Here is a 17,007-nt window from a genome sequence, read left to right on the forward strand (position 1 = left end):
AGTCCGTGATGCTTTACACTCTCAACACTACATTCCCTCTCTGCTTACTGAGCACACCTAAGCCACGATTGGGTACAACCCATGGCCAATTAGCCTGCTGGCACTACCCATCCCAGCTGACAGGTAAACAAGGGTCACTTGGGTGTAACGTAGAATCTATAATCCCAGTGAAGACATGGGTGCCTTCAGAAGGTGGTTTGGGGGGGGGTTCTCTACAGAAATTTTGCCAATCAAAAATGTTTTCTGTATCTTTTCTCTCCTCAGTAAATACTATGAAAAGGAGGCTCTCATGATGGACCCTGTGGACGGGCCGATTTTGGGCTCGCTGTTAGGTGAGCACTGGAGAATTTTATATTGAAGCAAAAATGGCTGCCAGATGGAGGCTGTGCAAAAGATCATTTATATTTGTTCACCAGCAAGACAGAACTGCTACTGTTGCTCAGATAGTCATTAAAAATGACTAGCTAGTGGTTGCCATTAATTCCTCTAACACAGGAAATCTCCCATCATGGCACCTACCTAATTCACCACAATCAAAGCATTGGTAAAATTGATCACTTTAAAATAGTTTGAAATACTCTTTTTAAGTGATTATTTTGAGGATGTCAAGCATGGCTCTGTGGGGAACATGTTCACTTCAGATCTGCAGAGACTTGAGCACAACATGCAGGCTGACGCTCCAGTGCAGTACAAGGTGAGTGTTGTATGATCGGAGGTTACCACCTTTTGGATCAAGTTAAAGATCTGATTGGCAATATTGTGAGGAAGAGCAGGGGAATTCTCCCTAGCATGTTGACCAATATTTCCAACTCAGTAAACATTACAAACATTTTTTTGGTACGGTCTCGATGTCATAAAAGATGCTAAAAAATTTTGTTTCGTTTTTATTTTCAAATGTATGCCATTATGATCTTTAGTATGAAAAGTGACCATTCATTACTGCAATGCATTTGGAATACCAGTTAGAATCACAGAAATGACAATTGGAAAGCATAACTGGCGATGAAGAGGCTGTTGTTTGCCCCACATATCAGGTGGTATTGTGTACTGTGGTATGTGCACATGTGTGTTTGTATCAGTAACTCCATGTCCAGGACAAGACATTGCATTTCCCTAGGTTTTACAGATGAGGATTTTTAGGTTAATTGTGAATCAAAACAATAGCAAGTAATTAAAAACCAAATATAACTGGGGATGCTGTAAATCAGAAACTAAAACAGAAATTGCTGGAAAAGCTCAGCAAGTCTGGCAGCAACTGTGGAGAGAAATCAGACTTAACCTTTCTTGTTCAATGACTTTTCCTCAGAAGACGTTGAGAAAGGGTCACTCGACCCGACACGTTAACTCTGATTTCTCTCCACTGATGCTGCTAAACTTTGAGCTTTTGCAGAGTTAAAAATCACACAACACCAGGTTATAGTCCAACAGGGCGATGACCTGGTGTTGTGTGATTTTTAACTTCGTCCACTCCAGTCCAACTCCGGCACACCCACATTAGAACGTTGGCAACGATTTGTCTTCGTCATGGAGCAAATAATTAAATGCTAGTGTTAAAATGGTGGTTTGACGCCTCTTGCCTGAACCCGAATCTCATGGCTGTGACTACACCATGCTCTCCTCTCTTTCCTCCAGTTGGGCCATGCGCCCTCGAGTACACGAAGATGAAGACAGCCGACCATTTCTGGACGGATCCTTCGGCGGACGAGTTGGTCCAGAGGCATCGCATTCACAGCGCCCACTGTCGCCAGGACTCGCCCACCAAGAGGCCTGCCCTTTGTGTGAGTTGGGTCACGTTTACCTCCCTTTTTTTGAGGGGCCCGAGCCTGTCCTGCAAATGACCGGGCGGGGAGTGAGTGGAGCACATTGATCAAATCTCCTCGTTCCCTTCTGCCATTTTGGAGGCCGACGCTCGAGAACGGGCCTGAACTGTCCAGGACATTGCGGCGAGCAATCTCAGGAAGAGACGGCTGGAGCTTTCAGTAAAACTCACTGGGGGCTTTTGTTTTTCAGTGGAGCTTTCTAGTATCTCGGACACTGTAGTTACAGACAGAGAAAGAAGGCGGTTGCAGATTTTTTTTCAAAATGGTGACCCAGCTCGCGCACGAGAGTTTCCAACCGCCACGGAGGGCGGTGGGTCGACTGACCAATGGTTGGTAGGGGGGGGAACCTCAGGTCATGTGATGGCATCGTCCCGCGCACGCGCGCACACCGAGATGGAGCTGAGGGCTGAAGTTTCTCTGGGATTTTGACGTGATACCTGTCAAAAATCTGCAAACATAGAAAATAGGGGCTGGACCAAGCCATTCGGCCTTTCCAGCCTGCTCCTTCCTTCCTTCAGTAGAGTTCTAACAGTACAGCAGAAAGAAAAGCCCTTTGAGTCTGCGCCAGTCAAAAACAAGCATCTAATTATTTTAATGTCATTTTCTAGCACTTGGTCCATAGTCTTGTAGGCTTGGTGTGATTATGATTGATCATCCAACTCAGTACCCAGTCATGCTATCTCCCCATGCCCTTTGATTCCGCTAGTCTTAAGAGTGATATTTAACTCCCTCTTGAAATGATCCACTGTTGTAGCCTTATCCCCTTTCTGTGCCAGACAGGCTCACCCATTACCTGGGTGAAGATACTTCTCAGCCCTGGTCCTAAATGGCCCACCCAGTTCCCTTAGACTGTGAACTCTGGTTCTGGTCATTGGGAACATGCTTCCTGCACTTACGCTTGTACTGAGGCTTGTACAGAGCTTTCCCTCTTCAGAGGGAGTGGGAAATGATATGACTCAAAAGTAGCTGGCTGACTGGGCAGCTTTTCAAAACTTTTGTTCCCTTCCAGCTTTCTTCCTCCTTGAGGCTGTGGATTCACTCTGCACCTATAGTTTCCAAGAGTAACAGCAGCCTGTGAGTCACATTAGTGAGTCAAGCTGCTGAATGTCAGTCAGTAAATTGTTCAAATCTGTAATGGTGGGGAGTGCAACACAGCTCCAGCTCTGCCCAGCCCAAATGCTCCTATTGTCTGTGCCTGATTAGCTTTTCAGCAAGGAGATCATTAGATTGCAGTTGAATGTAGGAGTAGGGGTTTGACAGGTTGAATTCCCCTGGCCTCAAGGATAAAGGGGTTGATTATTCCGAATTGAAATGAGAAAAAAATTTTCTTCACTTGAAGGGCTGTGAAACTTTGGAAGTCCTCATCCTGGCGGGTTGTGAGTACACCATCATTGAGTATATTTAAGGCTAAGAGGAAACAGATGTCTCTCAGGAACTAGTATGGATGTCAATTACAGTTGTGATTGTATTGAATGACAGCAGAGCCTGATTGGCTAAATGGTGTATTCATGCTCCATATTCTTATGCTAACAGTTGCTTGTTTGTACACAACTGTGGTTGAAAAGAGATATATGCTATTGAAACAGTCATTAGGACAAAGGCAAGAATTTTAATAAAATCACACAAATGTATTATGGGAGAAAAGGATGCTGGTTGATTGGCCATGGCATTGCCATGGAGTCTTGCCAGTCAGGATCACCATGCCAACCAATCAACACCCTTTCCTCTTGTATAAATTGTTATGGTCATTTGGAATTTGGCATTCTTGCATGTGTTCTGATGATAAAAAGTTTCAACAACATGTCTCTCAGCAACACTCAAATTCAGAGTTTTCAACCTGAGTCAGGTTCCAGTTTATCTTTTTTCTATCCACTTTATTTTTCTTCTGACATTGTTCTCCTGACCTGGAATCTGGCTGTGACTGAAATTGGCTGCTAGATTTTTCTTATGACAGCAGTGACAGTGCACAGAGAGTCATTCAATGGCTGTGAAGAACTTTGAAATGTCTTAATGATGGGGGACTGCAGGGGTTGGTTTAGAAATACAAATGTACTCTTTAGTTTTCAGAATGGATTGCTGCATGGGATGTTCAGGACCTCAGGACTGGAGGGGAAGGAAAAAGAAGTGTTAAAAACAATTTTGGATAGACTGTCCTATTTTTGGACAGCAGGGTGTGTGGTTTAAAATTACTTTTTCCTCATGTGAAGACACATGTAACCCCTGACTCGATGAGCTGCTTTCATTATTTGTTGCCTCCATTAAGGTAGAATTATCAGTTGTGGTTTCAGCCAGTTAGTCAATCTCATCATGTCAACTTCACGTTTCCCATGACCTGATGCCAGTTACCTATTAGTAATGCCCTGCTGTTCGCTAACTAATGAATGAGAATGGTTGAAACCCTTCTTTATTATCACCAGAGCTACAAGAACTAATAATTCACACTTGCTCAGTAAGGAGACCTGATGAACTCCTTCTGGTGTCAGTGTTTCCTGTAGTTATTACTGTTGGGAATAAGCTGATTCACAGACTATAAATAGAAATTTAACAAGAATCGCTGGAAATATTCATTAATTTTTAAGAAAGTTCCTTCCTTCACCCCTTCAACTCTATTCCCTGTCAATTCCAGAGAGTTGTGACGTGTTTGGATGCGAGAGGGCTTGTACCAGCTGTTGCCCTAGTAACTGGAGGCATTTTTCCTTTGAGGAGCAAGTGTCAAGGCTTACTGTGAACGTGGTGGGTTGGGGTGGGGCGGACATCCTGGGTTAGTGTCACTGCCTGTGAGCTCCGCATTTGAGTCCTACTCCAGGACTTGATGTCCAAGGAAGATCCATTTATAATGTGGTCAAGAGATTAAGTATCAGCCTGAAAATCCTTCCAACACATGCCTATGGCAAATGGTAAGAGAAACAGAGACTTCTGGTCAATCATATGATGGAGAGGATGCTGGACCCAAAACCATCATCATCCATATCTCTGAGCTACAGCATGGAGGTAAAAATGTACATTACCAGAGCAACACAAACCCCTGAGTGAACTGTAGTACACCACCATGATGAGGTAAATAGAGGTTAGCTGTTTGTATTTAAGCGTTTGAAGATTAGGTGATGAGAATGTTATGAATACAATGAGAACTGAAAAGCCAATAAGGAAATATCACACAAAGGGTCTTAGAAATTAGAATTCCGTGTTACAGACTGCTGATTGGGTGGAGTTCGTTGACATTTCTTGAGGAGAATGAGTAAAACCATTAGATGTAAGAACAGAAATAGGCCATTCTGCCCATTGAGTCAACAACACAATTCGATGAGACCATGGCTGAACTGATAATCTTCAATTCTATTTTTCTGCTTTTCCCCACAACTCTTAATTTCGTTACCAATTAATAATCTGGCCCTCAGCTGTGAATAAACTTAAAATAGTTACCTGAGAAAGAGAAAATGGAAAAAAGATATTGGTCAGTCTCCTGAAGTATTGCTATGAAAGCAGAAAGAAGTTTATAAAAACATATTTGGCAATAAGACAAAGGGAATATTGTTCTTTTTGGCTCCCGTTCCAACCGAATTCAGATCCCAGGTTATTTAATGACAGAGAAAGATCGGATTTGCTATTTGTAAAAAAAAAAGGAAGGAACTGGAGGGACTTTTCAAGTGGTGTAGCTGAAGTGGGCTCAATGGTCTTTCTCCTCAGTATCAATTCAGTATAGGGCCAATTACCTCTCTGTGCTTTCCCTTGGTCCTATGTTATTGACACCATGCTGTTACAAGTACTTCTGTACAATCATCTGGTGTCATTGGCTGCTGCTCTTTTCTCCTGTGTGTTGTTTCCAGATTCAGAAGCGACATTCTAGTGGCAGCATGGACGATCGGCTCACACTTTCCGCCCGTGATTATGTCGAGTCTTTGCACCAGAACTCGCGGGCAACGCTATTGTATGGCAAAAACAATGTCCTGGTTCAGCCGGTGAGTAACTGTCCAATTGTGCGCATGCATTTTATTGTATGTGCTGCAAGGATTGTGTGTGCTGGTGTCGGTGGTTGAGTGGGTAGCACTCTTGCCTTCAAGTCAGTGGGTTGTGTGGGTTCGAGTCTCATTCCAGAGACTTGAGTACATAATCCAGCCTGACAGTCTGGTGAAATACTGAGGAGATGCTGCATTGTTGGAGTTACTGCCTTTCAGATGGGATGCTAAAGCACAGCTCCACCTGCCCTGTCTGGATCATGTAGAAGGTTCCACAATGTTGCTGAGAAGGATTTAAACCTGTACTGCCCCATGGTGGGAACTTGCTGTACACAAATTAATTGCTGTTTCCTACATTACATACAGACATGAAAGTGGAACTGACACCACAACCTTATTGAATGGCTGACTGATCTACTCCTGTTTTTAAGATCCATGTTCCTGTGTAAGCAGTGAGCACAATTTCAAAGTACTTCATTGGCTGTAAAGTGCTTTGTAACACCCTGTAGTCAAGGTGACAGTACAATCGATATTGTCACTAAAGCTAACTGCAACATCAGTTGCTGTTTATACCACTGAATCATAATTCACATTGTTTGGAATTTATATAATGAAGTCATCTGAATTTGAGAATTCCTATTCACATTTTTAGCGCATAACTCACAAATCTGCCTGTTAATTATTTGGAATGCTTCCTGAATGTGGGTAAATCACCAGTTGTTGCATTGACATGTATTGCACAATGACTTATGTGGAGATGTTACCTTGGTTTAATTCAAAATCTCACAGCTGTCAGTGGTGATATAAACTATTTCTCCTGAGTCACCCTTGCTCCACTTATTGCACACACATAATCAGGGAACTTGAGCTATGACAGATCCACAGTCTGTGTTTGATTTGTCCTCTATAATCAGTTATTCTGATGTCCCTTCAACCGCATGTCTCACCTATTATTAAATGTCAATATAGTTTCAACCACAGACTCCTAATGTGTGCTCTATCCCCTCCCAACTTCCCTATAGAAGCACTCATATTTAGTTTTCGACCTATACCCACTTGTTCCAGAGCCCTCAGTCACATAATTGGTCTTTGTTTTGATTTATACATACATAGGATGTGCATCTCGTTGGCTGGGTCAGCATTTATTTCCCAGCCCCAACTGCCCTTGAGACGGTGGGGGTGAGACCGCTGCCTTGAATCACTGTATGGTGTGGGTGCACCCATAATGCTGTTAGTGAGGGCAATTAGGGATGGACAACAAATACTGGCACAGTCATCGATGGCCATATCCTTGAATAAACAAAAGCAAAGTACTTCAGCTTGCTAACTCAGCGACAGCGAAGGAATAGCAATATAGTCCCAAAACATGAATGTGTGAGTTTGCAGCAAGAGTAAGTTATTTTGCTTATTTTGTCTGAATACTTCATATTTCTGCCTACCCCGATAACCTTTCACCTCCTTACTTACCAAGAAACCATCTATCTCTGCCTTAAAAACTTTCAAAGACTTTAGTTCTATTGCCTTTTGAGGAAGAGAGCTCAAAGACTTATGATCCTCTGAGAGAAAATGTTTTGACTCATCAGTGTCTTAAGTGGTCACCTGATATTTTTAAGTGGTTACTCCTGGTTCCCAAGTCAAGATCATCTATGGCTTGGAGGAGAATTTGGAGGTGAACTTGCTCCCGTGTGACTGCAGGTGGAAGGGTGGGTAAAAAGGAAACTCCAAACTTTGCATGGTAACTGTATAGTTTGCTGGGGGTAGCAGGGCCTGATTCTATTCTTAAAGTCAAGGCGGTTTAGGTTAACTGCCTGGAGAAACATTTGATGGAAACATGAAAATGATCCTGGGTTCTGCTATGTCCTGTAAAAGGGCAGGGTGGACCAAGTGCTCTTCATCCCTGTTTACTAACTGGAGAACTTCAGGAAGCATTGTTCCTTGGCACCAATTTTTTTTAAATTCACTGGTGGGACATGGGTGTCACTGGCTGATCAGCATTTATTGTCCATTCCTAGCTGCCCTTGAGAAGTGATGGTGGTGAGCTTGCTTCTTGAATCACTGCAGTCTACATGCTGTAGATTGACACACAATTCCCAAAAGGAGGGAATGCTTGGATTTTGACCCAGCGACAATGAAGGAGCAATGATATATCTTCAAATCAGGATGTTGATTTGCAGGTGGTGGTGTTCCCATGTATCAGCAGTCCTTGTTATTCCAGATGGAAGTGATCATGGGTTTGGAAGGCACTGTCTTGTTGAATTTTTGCAGTGCAACACTCATCTTAATCCCTGTCCAGGGCTGCAGAGTGGCTCAGTGGCAGCATTGCTGCCTCACAGCACCAGGGTCCCGGGTTCGATTCCAACCTCGGGCGACTGTCTGTGTGGAGTTTGCACATTCTCCCCATGTCTGCGTGGGTTTCCTCTGCTTTGGTTTCCCCCCACAGTTCAAAGATGTGCAGGTTAGGTGGATTGGTCATGATAAAATTCCCCAATGTGCTAGGTGCATTAGTTAGAGGGAAATGGGTCTGGGTGGGTTACTCTTCGGAAGGTCACTGTGGACTTGTTGGGCCAAAGGGCCTGTTTCCACACAGTAGGGATTCTAATCTAATCTAATCTAATCATTAGCACAGTAATTCACACCTCTACTAACTAATGTTCTCTCTTCAGAAAGACGATATGGAACCTATCCTGGGATACCTTTCGCTTCATCAAACAGGAGACACCATGACGTTAAAATGGACACCCAACCAGCTGATGAATGGCTCAGTGGGGGACTTGGATTATGAGAGGAGGTAACTAATTTACATCAGAGCTGGAATTCTCCTGGGTGCCTTTTACAATTTTTGGCAAGATGTGAGAATTAAGAAGCTGGATTTGTCAAAGTCGAGCTTTGCTCACCAAGCCTAACTTCCAACTAGAATTGCTGTGAGGCCTGGACAAAATCTGCTGTGAGTTTAATTCAGGCTGAGCTGAAGACTTTCTTCATGAAATGTATCTCTGGAATACTCACCACTGACAGTGGGAACGCAATTCCCGGTGTGACATTATTCATGAATATCCAGATTCACACTGGCTTTGCAGATAGTGTAGTCACGGCAGGGAGCGGAGGAGTCAACTCTATGTTCATCAATGTGTTTGGCAGTGGGATGCCTGCATGTGTCTGAAGGCAATGCAGTACAACATCGGTTATCGGAACATCGATGAACCGAGTTTCGGATTATCCGAATAAGATCTCAAGGTCCCAGTGCTTGGGTAAACTGTGATATCTGAGTATTCGAATATCCAAACATTCGATTATCCAAACAACATACTCCTGTTCGTGTTGTTTGGATAATCGAGGGGCTTGGGTGAGTTGGCTACTATGAGGTGTGGAGGGATAGCCATTTAGATAGCAGCAGGCAAGCATCTCAGTGAGAATCAAGACCTGCAGCAAAGGAGGCAAAGATCAAACAAGGAGCAATGACTTTAGTGTGCATTGATACAGGACACAGCTTTGATAATTGCACTGACTTTGACTGAACGTGTGAAAGGAAGTTGGCATTTGGGTACAGTAAAGCATGGCAATATTGTGACGTGTTTTAACATGATTTTTCTTTTTGTTTTTTTTTGTGAACTTATTGTCTGTCTCCTTTTTCGTTTCAATCCTGCCACTCATTTGGGTTAATGCTGGTGCCAATGGCTGTTCACTGTTTCTGTTGCTGTGTTTGCCTCTGCTTTCTCTGCTGTCTGCACTGCACTATGTGCTCACCAAATTTATCACCCTGCTCTACCTGGAACTTGGTCTCTCTCTCTCTGCTGATTTTGCTGTGTGACTCCCAGCATCAATTGCCAGAAATCTATCTGGCCACTGGGGAAGAGAAGCAGAGCTCTCTGGTAAGTTACAGCTCCCTGGGATAGTGTTGAGTGTAAAAATCATTCCGATCTGTGATTTGACAACTGGAGCTTTCGAAAAGTCTATTCCATGTTCACCATTCTAATCAACAAATCATTCATTTATTATCTTTGCAGCCAAGAAGAGTGCAGAATCATTTTCTCAGTAAAAGAGCTTTCTTTGACTGGACCAAACTGTTGGATTAATGGATCGTGGTTGGGGGATGCAGGCAGGTAGTCTGTAGGAGGCTTCTGGACCCTTCAGTTACACAAAGGGGAAAGTCAATTAATGACCCCCCTCCCCTCATGGATCACAAAGCTGTTCATTTAATGGGACTGTAGTGTCACCCATGTTTGAAACTTGACTGTCGTTCCCAACCTAAATTTGGCTGTTGTACCGCTAGGGCCCTGAGATCTTTGGAGATGATACACCAACAAAAATCAATGGCTTCAGGAGATGTCAGGAGGAACAAAGGGTAAACAGAATGAAAGAAAGTGACCAAACTCAGCAATGCAATAGCTCCCTTAACTGCTGTGAGATGGGGTAATAGATTGTTCCATTGAAACTGTCCTTTCCACTCGGGTACAACATTTACTGGTGACTAGGTAGCACATATCCACACAGCTTTTTGTAAATCCTGAAGCCGCATATCAAAGTTCCTGAAGAATAGCATAACTTGGTGCAAGAAGTAAAAATTTAATTGTGATCTTAACCTCCATGAAGATTGTTTAATAATACGTCCCATCTTTTACAGCCATATTGGATTTCCTGGGGGTACCATCCACATTTATAGTTCGTGTTATTAAATAGTGACCTAAGATATAGGTGACATTGGCAAGGCAATATTTATTGTCTTTGAGAGTATGGGACTATATAATTGATTCTGTAGGTGGGACCTGGCTCCTTTTCTTGAAAGATATGTTGGCTTTTTGCAGCATGGTCACTCCCTGGACCTACCCATTAGTTAGCACATTTCTCAAATCTAGCTTCACAACTTTTTGTGATGGGACTTGACATTGTGTTATTTCTCTTGTGGTTACCAGGACGCTACCATATCAGTTTAAAAATCTCACAACACCAGGTTATAGTCCAACAGGGTTATTTGGAAGCACTAGCTTTCGGAGCACTGCTCCTGCATTAGGTGATTGTGAAGTATAAGATCGTAGGACACAGGGCACACAACCACCTGGTGAAGGAGCGGCTTTCCTAAAGCTAGTGCTTCCGAGTAAACCTGTTGGATTATAACCCGATATTGTGTGATTTTTAACTTGGTACACCCCAGTTCAACACCAGCACCTCCAAATCATGAATACCAATTTAGGATTTTTGTGCCTCACTGGAAAACAAATACTCAATAAATTAGTTTGTTTGCAGTACATCTTGTGGCGTAGTTGTAGTATTCCAGCCTGTGGATTGAATGATCTGAGTTCAAGTCTTTACTGCCCCAGTAGTGAATCATAATATGGTCAAACAGGTTGATTTTAAAAAAATGTTTGTTTATATGTCTGAAATTATATCCTGAGAAATTGCTTCACTGTTATTAATACCAGGAGTGACAGAAACTGAGGGAATGCCAGTGTGAATCATTTTGAGATAAATGACTTACCCTTGTTCCATTGGAAATGGTAATTCCAAAGGATGATCCTCAAGTCATTCTCTGCCCCTAGCAATCACTAGAGTCTTATTGATGAAATGTGTATTCTTGTCACTGTCATCTTTGCTATCTATATTATGTTGTGAACCTACCTCAGAAATTACTGGGGAAGTTAAGGGCAGCCTGCACAAATGCTCGGTAATTTGGAAGGGATCTGGTGAATAAAGGTTCTCTGCTTGGTTCAATCAACTCTGTATCTCCTCATCTGGTATAAGCATCTTGGACCTGTTTGTGGCATAGGAAATGGCTGCTCACTGTGAAATGTCAGTATCTAAATGATTTGATCTTTTTCAGTATATACTGGGACTATGCCATGACCATTCGTCTGGAGGAAATTGTCTACCTGCACTGTCATCAACAGAGTAAGAAGAAAATAACTTTTTCTATCAGATTTTATATGTTAAGGCTGTATTTCCAGATACCCTGGTAATATGAGGTATCAGCTGTACTTTATGCATTTTTTTAACCATTCCCAATCCCAAAACAACAAACTGAGGGGTTTTTTTTAGGAATCATATTTGGGCAATGAGACTGGCATTCATTTTCTGTCTCCAGCTATGCTAGCACAACTGAGGGATTTATAGGTCCCACAGGACCATTCAGAATCAATCTCATTTGTGTGGAGCTAGAGTCTCATAAATAAGCAGATATGTAATAAGCAAAAGATTTCCTTTCTAAAAAACAAAGTGTTAGAGAAACCCAGCAGGTCTAGCAGCATCTGTGGAGACAGAAACTAAGTTAATATGACTTATTCAGAACTTGAAAAGGAGTCATATCAGACTTGAAGTGTTAACCTCTGCTTCTTTCCCTACAGACGCTGCCAGACCTACTGAGTTTCTCCAGCATTTTCTGTTTTTATTCAGATTTCCAGCGTCTGAAGTATTTTACTATATTTTCAGCAGATTTCCTTGTCTGCAGGACTTTTTCATGAAATCTTGACAGTAATTCATGGTCACATTTACTAATTATGAGTTTTTAATTTAAATATAATATGTTTTCAAACATTTTAAAACTGAATTCGAAATTCTCAGATCATCACAGTAAGCTTTGAACTCCTGTTCTCTGGATTGGCAGTCAGTAATGTAGTCATGGTACTCAATACAATGTGGCTAAAATCATTTTGTTCGTGTTTGTCCGGCTTTGTATGCAGTAAAGGTGGTTTCACAGAATCACACTGCATAAAAAGAGGCCATTTAGCTCATCATGCCTGTGCTTAAATAACTATCCAATTTGGCCTAATCCCCTGCAAATTGTTTTCTCCTTCAAGTATTTACCCAATTTGGAATATTGTTCTTGGAATAGGCTTTCACCAGGCTTTCAGCCAGTCTGTTCTATATCACACCTCACAAGGTGGTGCAGTTTGTTGGATGATGCAGCACTGACCAGGACGGCAGCATGCTATGGGATTTGGTCACATAGCATTTCCCAACTTGCCACTCATTAATCCCTGCTGGGATGGTCAGTACAGGCAAAAGTGCAGTTGTTTATTCACGGGAGATACTTCCAAGCCTTTACGCAAAAACCTGTGCCTCTTGTCCCAATTGGGATGCTTTGAGCTTTCTTAAGCCTTAAGAAAGGGTGAAGTCCTTAGATGAAGCTGAGTCAAACTCCCTTCTCCAGCAAAACTGCCACCTGAGTCTCCTTAACAGATAATTTCAGAGGCACCTCGAGTACCCTAGTGCAGGATTTTCTGTTTGGGATTGGAATCCTGCCATCGGGGTCAAACAGGGGTCCCTTTATGTCTGGAGCAGTCAACTTGGCACCTGATCTGCCTGAAGAGAGATCAAGTGGAGCAAATATAAGGTTACTTGAAAAGGTGGAATCTTGACCTTGAAAAAAAAATTGAGAATAAATAATGAACAGACTTTGGTACATTCTAGTTTCCTGCTTTTGTTTTCTTTTGGCGTCAGAACTAAAATTGCATCACTGTTTTGATACTGTGCCACGCAGTCTTGTACCTTCACAGGCAAAATGACTGTCTGCCGCCTCCCATGGCTGCTCCTCTTTATATCAGCTGCTGCCACTCATGTCATCCATTCTGCTCTTAATGGGTTTGTTTTCATTCCCTGTGTGCTCACAGTTGACAGTGGTGGGACAGTGGTCCTGGTGAGTCAGGATGGGATTCAGAGGCCGCCCCTCCGCTTTCCAAAGGGAGGACACCTGCTGGCTTTCTTGTCGTGTCTGGAGAACGGTCTCCTACCTCGTGGACAGCTGGACCCTCCTTTGTGGTCACAGAGAGGGAAGGTACGCAAATGTTCCTCATGAGAATTGCGTAAGATTCTTTGATGACTTAATAGGGCAAATACAGAAGGGTTCTTTCCATTTTTTGGGAGAGTCTAGGACCTGAGGGCATAATCTCAGAAAAAGGGGGTCACGCATTTAAAACGGAGATAAGGAAGAATTTCTTCTCTTGGAGGGGAATGAATCTGTGAAATTCTTTACCACAGAGAGCTCTTGAGTCTTGAGTTTGAGTTAAATATATTCAAGACTAAGATAGATTTTTAATCTGTCAGAGAATCAAATATTATGGGAAAAGGCAGGAAAGTGAAGTTGAGAATTATCAGGTTGGTCATGATTTCATTGATTTAGGAGTAGACTAAATGGGCTGAATGGCCGACTTCTGTTATGGTCTAATTATGATCACAGCCACACTCTTAATAGGACAACATGATCCTTTTAAAATCTCTAAGTTTTCAAATTGTTGCCTCTCCGATCCATGCTCTGCAGAAATTAACATTCCATTTATATTAATTGCACCTTGGTGGAAGGACATTGTTGTGTTAGAATGATGCTCTCAAGGTCTACAATGTCAGTAGAATTAGCCATGACGGGTTGGAAATCTCACTTGTACTTGTGAGCAGATCGGAGAGAAACATGAAAGTGGGATCTTTGCAGATCATAGAATCCCTACAATGTGAGAACAGGCCCTTCAGCCAACAAGTGAATACTGGCCCTCTGAAGAGTAACCCACCCAAACCCATTCCCCTACCCTATTATCCTGTATTTTCCCCTGACTAATGCACCTAACCTACACAGTCTGTTCTCTTCGAGCTGCTGTGTAATAATCTTAGCAGGGCTATTGGGAACTAAATCAGCAGTTGGGGAGGGTGTGCTCTGGGAACCAGTAGACCCTGGGTGGTGTTGTCACTGATGAACTACTTAGGCAATGCAGAAATTGGCTTTAATTTGCATTGAAACATGATGAAATTGAGCGGACCTGCTTGATTCTGACCCTAGGAAATTTGATTTGCAGAAGTTCCATTTTCTTCCAATTGAAATCAGCAAGAAAAATATTTAAATATTCTGGATCGTGTATACTGCTGAGATAACACCAGCAGCACGTGCAGGTATTTTAGCCTCAATGCAGAGGAGCATTGTATCAGACAGCTGCAGCTCCAGAAGCCAATATTTCGTATTGACTGTCTCTCTGCAGAAGGGGAAGAGTGAGGAGAGAAAGGAATAATCTGCTGCCATCATGTGCGTCTCAGTCCCCAAAATGCCCACATCATGTGGGATATTATTGCCACTGTGACCAGTGGCAGGGAAGTGCATTGTTGACTGGAAGAATGATCGTGACTTGCTCAGTGCCTTTTGAAGGTTGAAAACGTCTAATGCAGAAACTACCAGTTGGGATCAACCTAAAATTGTGTGCTTAGTTGATACCAAGGGCAGGAAGCTTCCCCCCATAAGGAGTGGGAACTGGGATGTACTGGAATTTTTCACTGATGTGTTGTTTGTTTAAGGGTAACATGTGCACCTACCCCCCAAAAAAAGAACCAGACCTTCATGGTTTTGGGAAGGCCAGGATGTGAAGGACAAACACTTGACTGCTCACTAGTGGTGAGGTCTAGTTTAAGGATTTACAGGCCAATTAGGACCATTGACCAGAGGTCATCTGGGATTTTTCAGTCATCCTGAGGCTTAGCTTGAGGCATCTGGGGCAGGCTGCTGCCGAGAGCTCACCTCCTAGCAAGGGACCTTGCAGTACACGGCCCAGCAGTGTGCCTCTGAGCCAGGCCTAAATGACAGTCTTGCTGAGCTGTAAAGGAACAATCTGGTGATCCACAGGCTGTGACTAGTTTTTTAGGTTAGATTACATTACAGTGTGGAAACAGGCCCTTCGGCCCAACAAGTCCACACCGACCCGCCGAAGCGCAACCCACCCATACCCCTACATTTACCCCTTACCTAACACTACGGGCAATTTAGCATGGCCAATTCACCTTACCTGCACATCTTTGGACTGAGGGAGGAAACCGGAGCACCTGGAGGAAACCCACGCAGACACAGGGAGAACGTGCAAACTCCACACAGACAGTCGCCCGAGGCGGGAATTGAACCCGGGTCTCTGGCGCTGTGAGGCAGCAGTGCTAACCACTGTGCCGCCCAAGTGTTTCAGATGAAACTTTTTCAAGGTGGATGCACCCTCTCTGCTGCTGCAGCCCATTCACTACTGATGGCCCTTTCTCCCTCAGTTGGATGGCAAGCTTGCTCTTTGGCCACTAATAGTCCAATCCAGGCAAAATTGATGGCAGGTTCCTTTTCCTGACATAATTAGATCTCCATTTAACCCTAATGTTGTGATCTCGAACCAAAATGCGAAATCCTGTCCCCAGTGTCTTTCATCTCATATGTACAGAGTTAGAATATTTTAACAAGGCTGTTGACACATCTCAGATCTCAGTCTCAGGTTTAAAGTTAATGATTGACAGTGTTCATTACAATAGCATCCACTGCATTTTTCTCATTTAACTCCTGAGTACATGCAGTCTCATGTCTGCACATAATATCATATTTATGCCTTGGCGAGCCCATTTGCCACCGGGCGGTGGGGATCCCCAGTGGAGGGCTCTCTACGCGGGAGTCCTCCCCCTTTCACTCAGGGATCTGGGGTGGAGGGTGCTGCGCGCAGCAGTCCCCTGCAACCGCAGATTGCGGTGGTTCACAGACTCCCATCCCAACTGCTTGTTTTGTGGCGCTGTGGAGTCCATGGACCATGTGTATATTGGGTGTGGGCGTTTGCACTCCCTTTTTGATTTTCTCAAAAACCTCCTCCTCTGCTTTTGGTTGCACTTCAGTCCCACACTCCTGATCTTTGGGCACCCGGTACGGAAGAGGGAGGGCAGGTCTGAAGACCTCCTCGTGGGTCTGCTTCTGGGCCTGGCCAGACTGTCCATCAACAGGTCCAGGCAGCGGGCTGTGGAGGGGGTCGTTAGGGCTGTCTGCCTGCCCCTCTTCCGCGGTTACGTTAGGGCCCGGGTGTCCTTAGAGAAGGAGCACGCGGTGTCGACCAACACCCTGGAGTTGTTCAAGGAGAGGTGGGCGCCGCAGGGAGTGGAGTGCATTATTTCCCCCTTCAACTCTATTTTGATTTAGTCCCTACCCTCCCCTTCACTGTTTTGATCACACAGCACTGCCCTTTGATGTGAAGGGCACTGCTTGTCACTGGCCACTCGGGTGTTTCCTATCTTCCTGGTGGTGGAAATTGAATAAAGATTCATGCACCTTGTGTCTCTCACTGTGTCTCACACCTGCATACAGACACCATGGGTGCTGGGGGAAAATAAGCACTACCGCAGTTAGGCGGTAGTGTGGGGGTTTAAAAAAAAATAGAAAAACAAATACCACATTTATTTGCAAGCAAATGATTACCTCAGTGATCTCATGTCTTCCTTCCTTCTAGATAATGGAGTGTTAATTGTTGGCAGGT

At 43.6% G+C, this 17,007-nt stretch overlaps 1 protein-coding gene across 3 annotated transcripts in view; it reads left to right on the forward strand.

Annotated features, from left to right (window-relative positions):
- Nucleotides 1–17,007, forward strand: part of LOC122562558 (small G protein signaling modulator 1-like) — a 137,624-nt gene that overhangs the window by 75,833 nt on the left and 44,784 nt on the right. For all 3 annotated transcript variants that reach the window (XM_043715488.1, XM_043715489.1, XM_043715490.1), the window contains 6 exons: nucleotides 265–332; nucleotides 1,633–1,778; nucleotides 5,648–5,779; nucleotides 8,440–8,564; nucleotides 11,592–11,659; nucleotides 13,378–13,541. In XM_043715488.1, the coding sequence (XP_043571423.1) occupies nucleotides 265–332; nucleotides 1,633–1,778; nucleotides 5,648–5,779; nucleotides 8,440–8,564; nucleotides 11,592–11,659; nucleotides 13,378–13,541 (703 nt within the window). The remainder of the gene's footprint in view (nucleotides 1–264; nucleotides 333–1,632; nucleotides 1,779–5,647; nucleotides 5,780–8,439; nucleotides 8,565–11,591; nucleotides 11,660–13,377; nucleotides 13,542–17,007) is intronic.

The sequence above is a fragment of the Chiloscyllium plagiosum genome, chromosome 25 (genome assembly GCF_004010195.1).
Source record: "Chiloscyllium plagiosum isolate BGI_BamShark_2017 chromosome 25, ASM401019v2, whole genome shotgun sequence".
Taxonomy (NCBI): Eukaryota; Metazoa; Chordata; class Chondrichthyes; order Orectolobiformes; family Hemiscylliidae; genus Chiloscyllium; species Chiloscyllium plagiosum.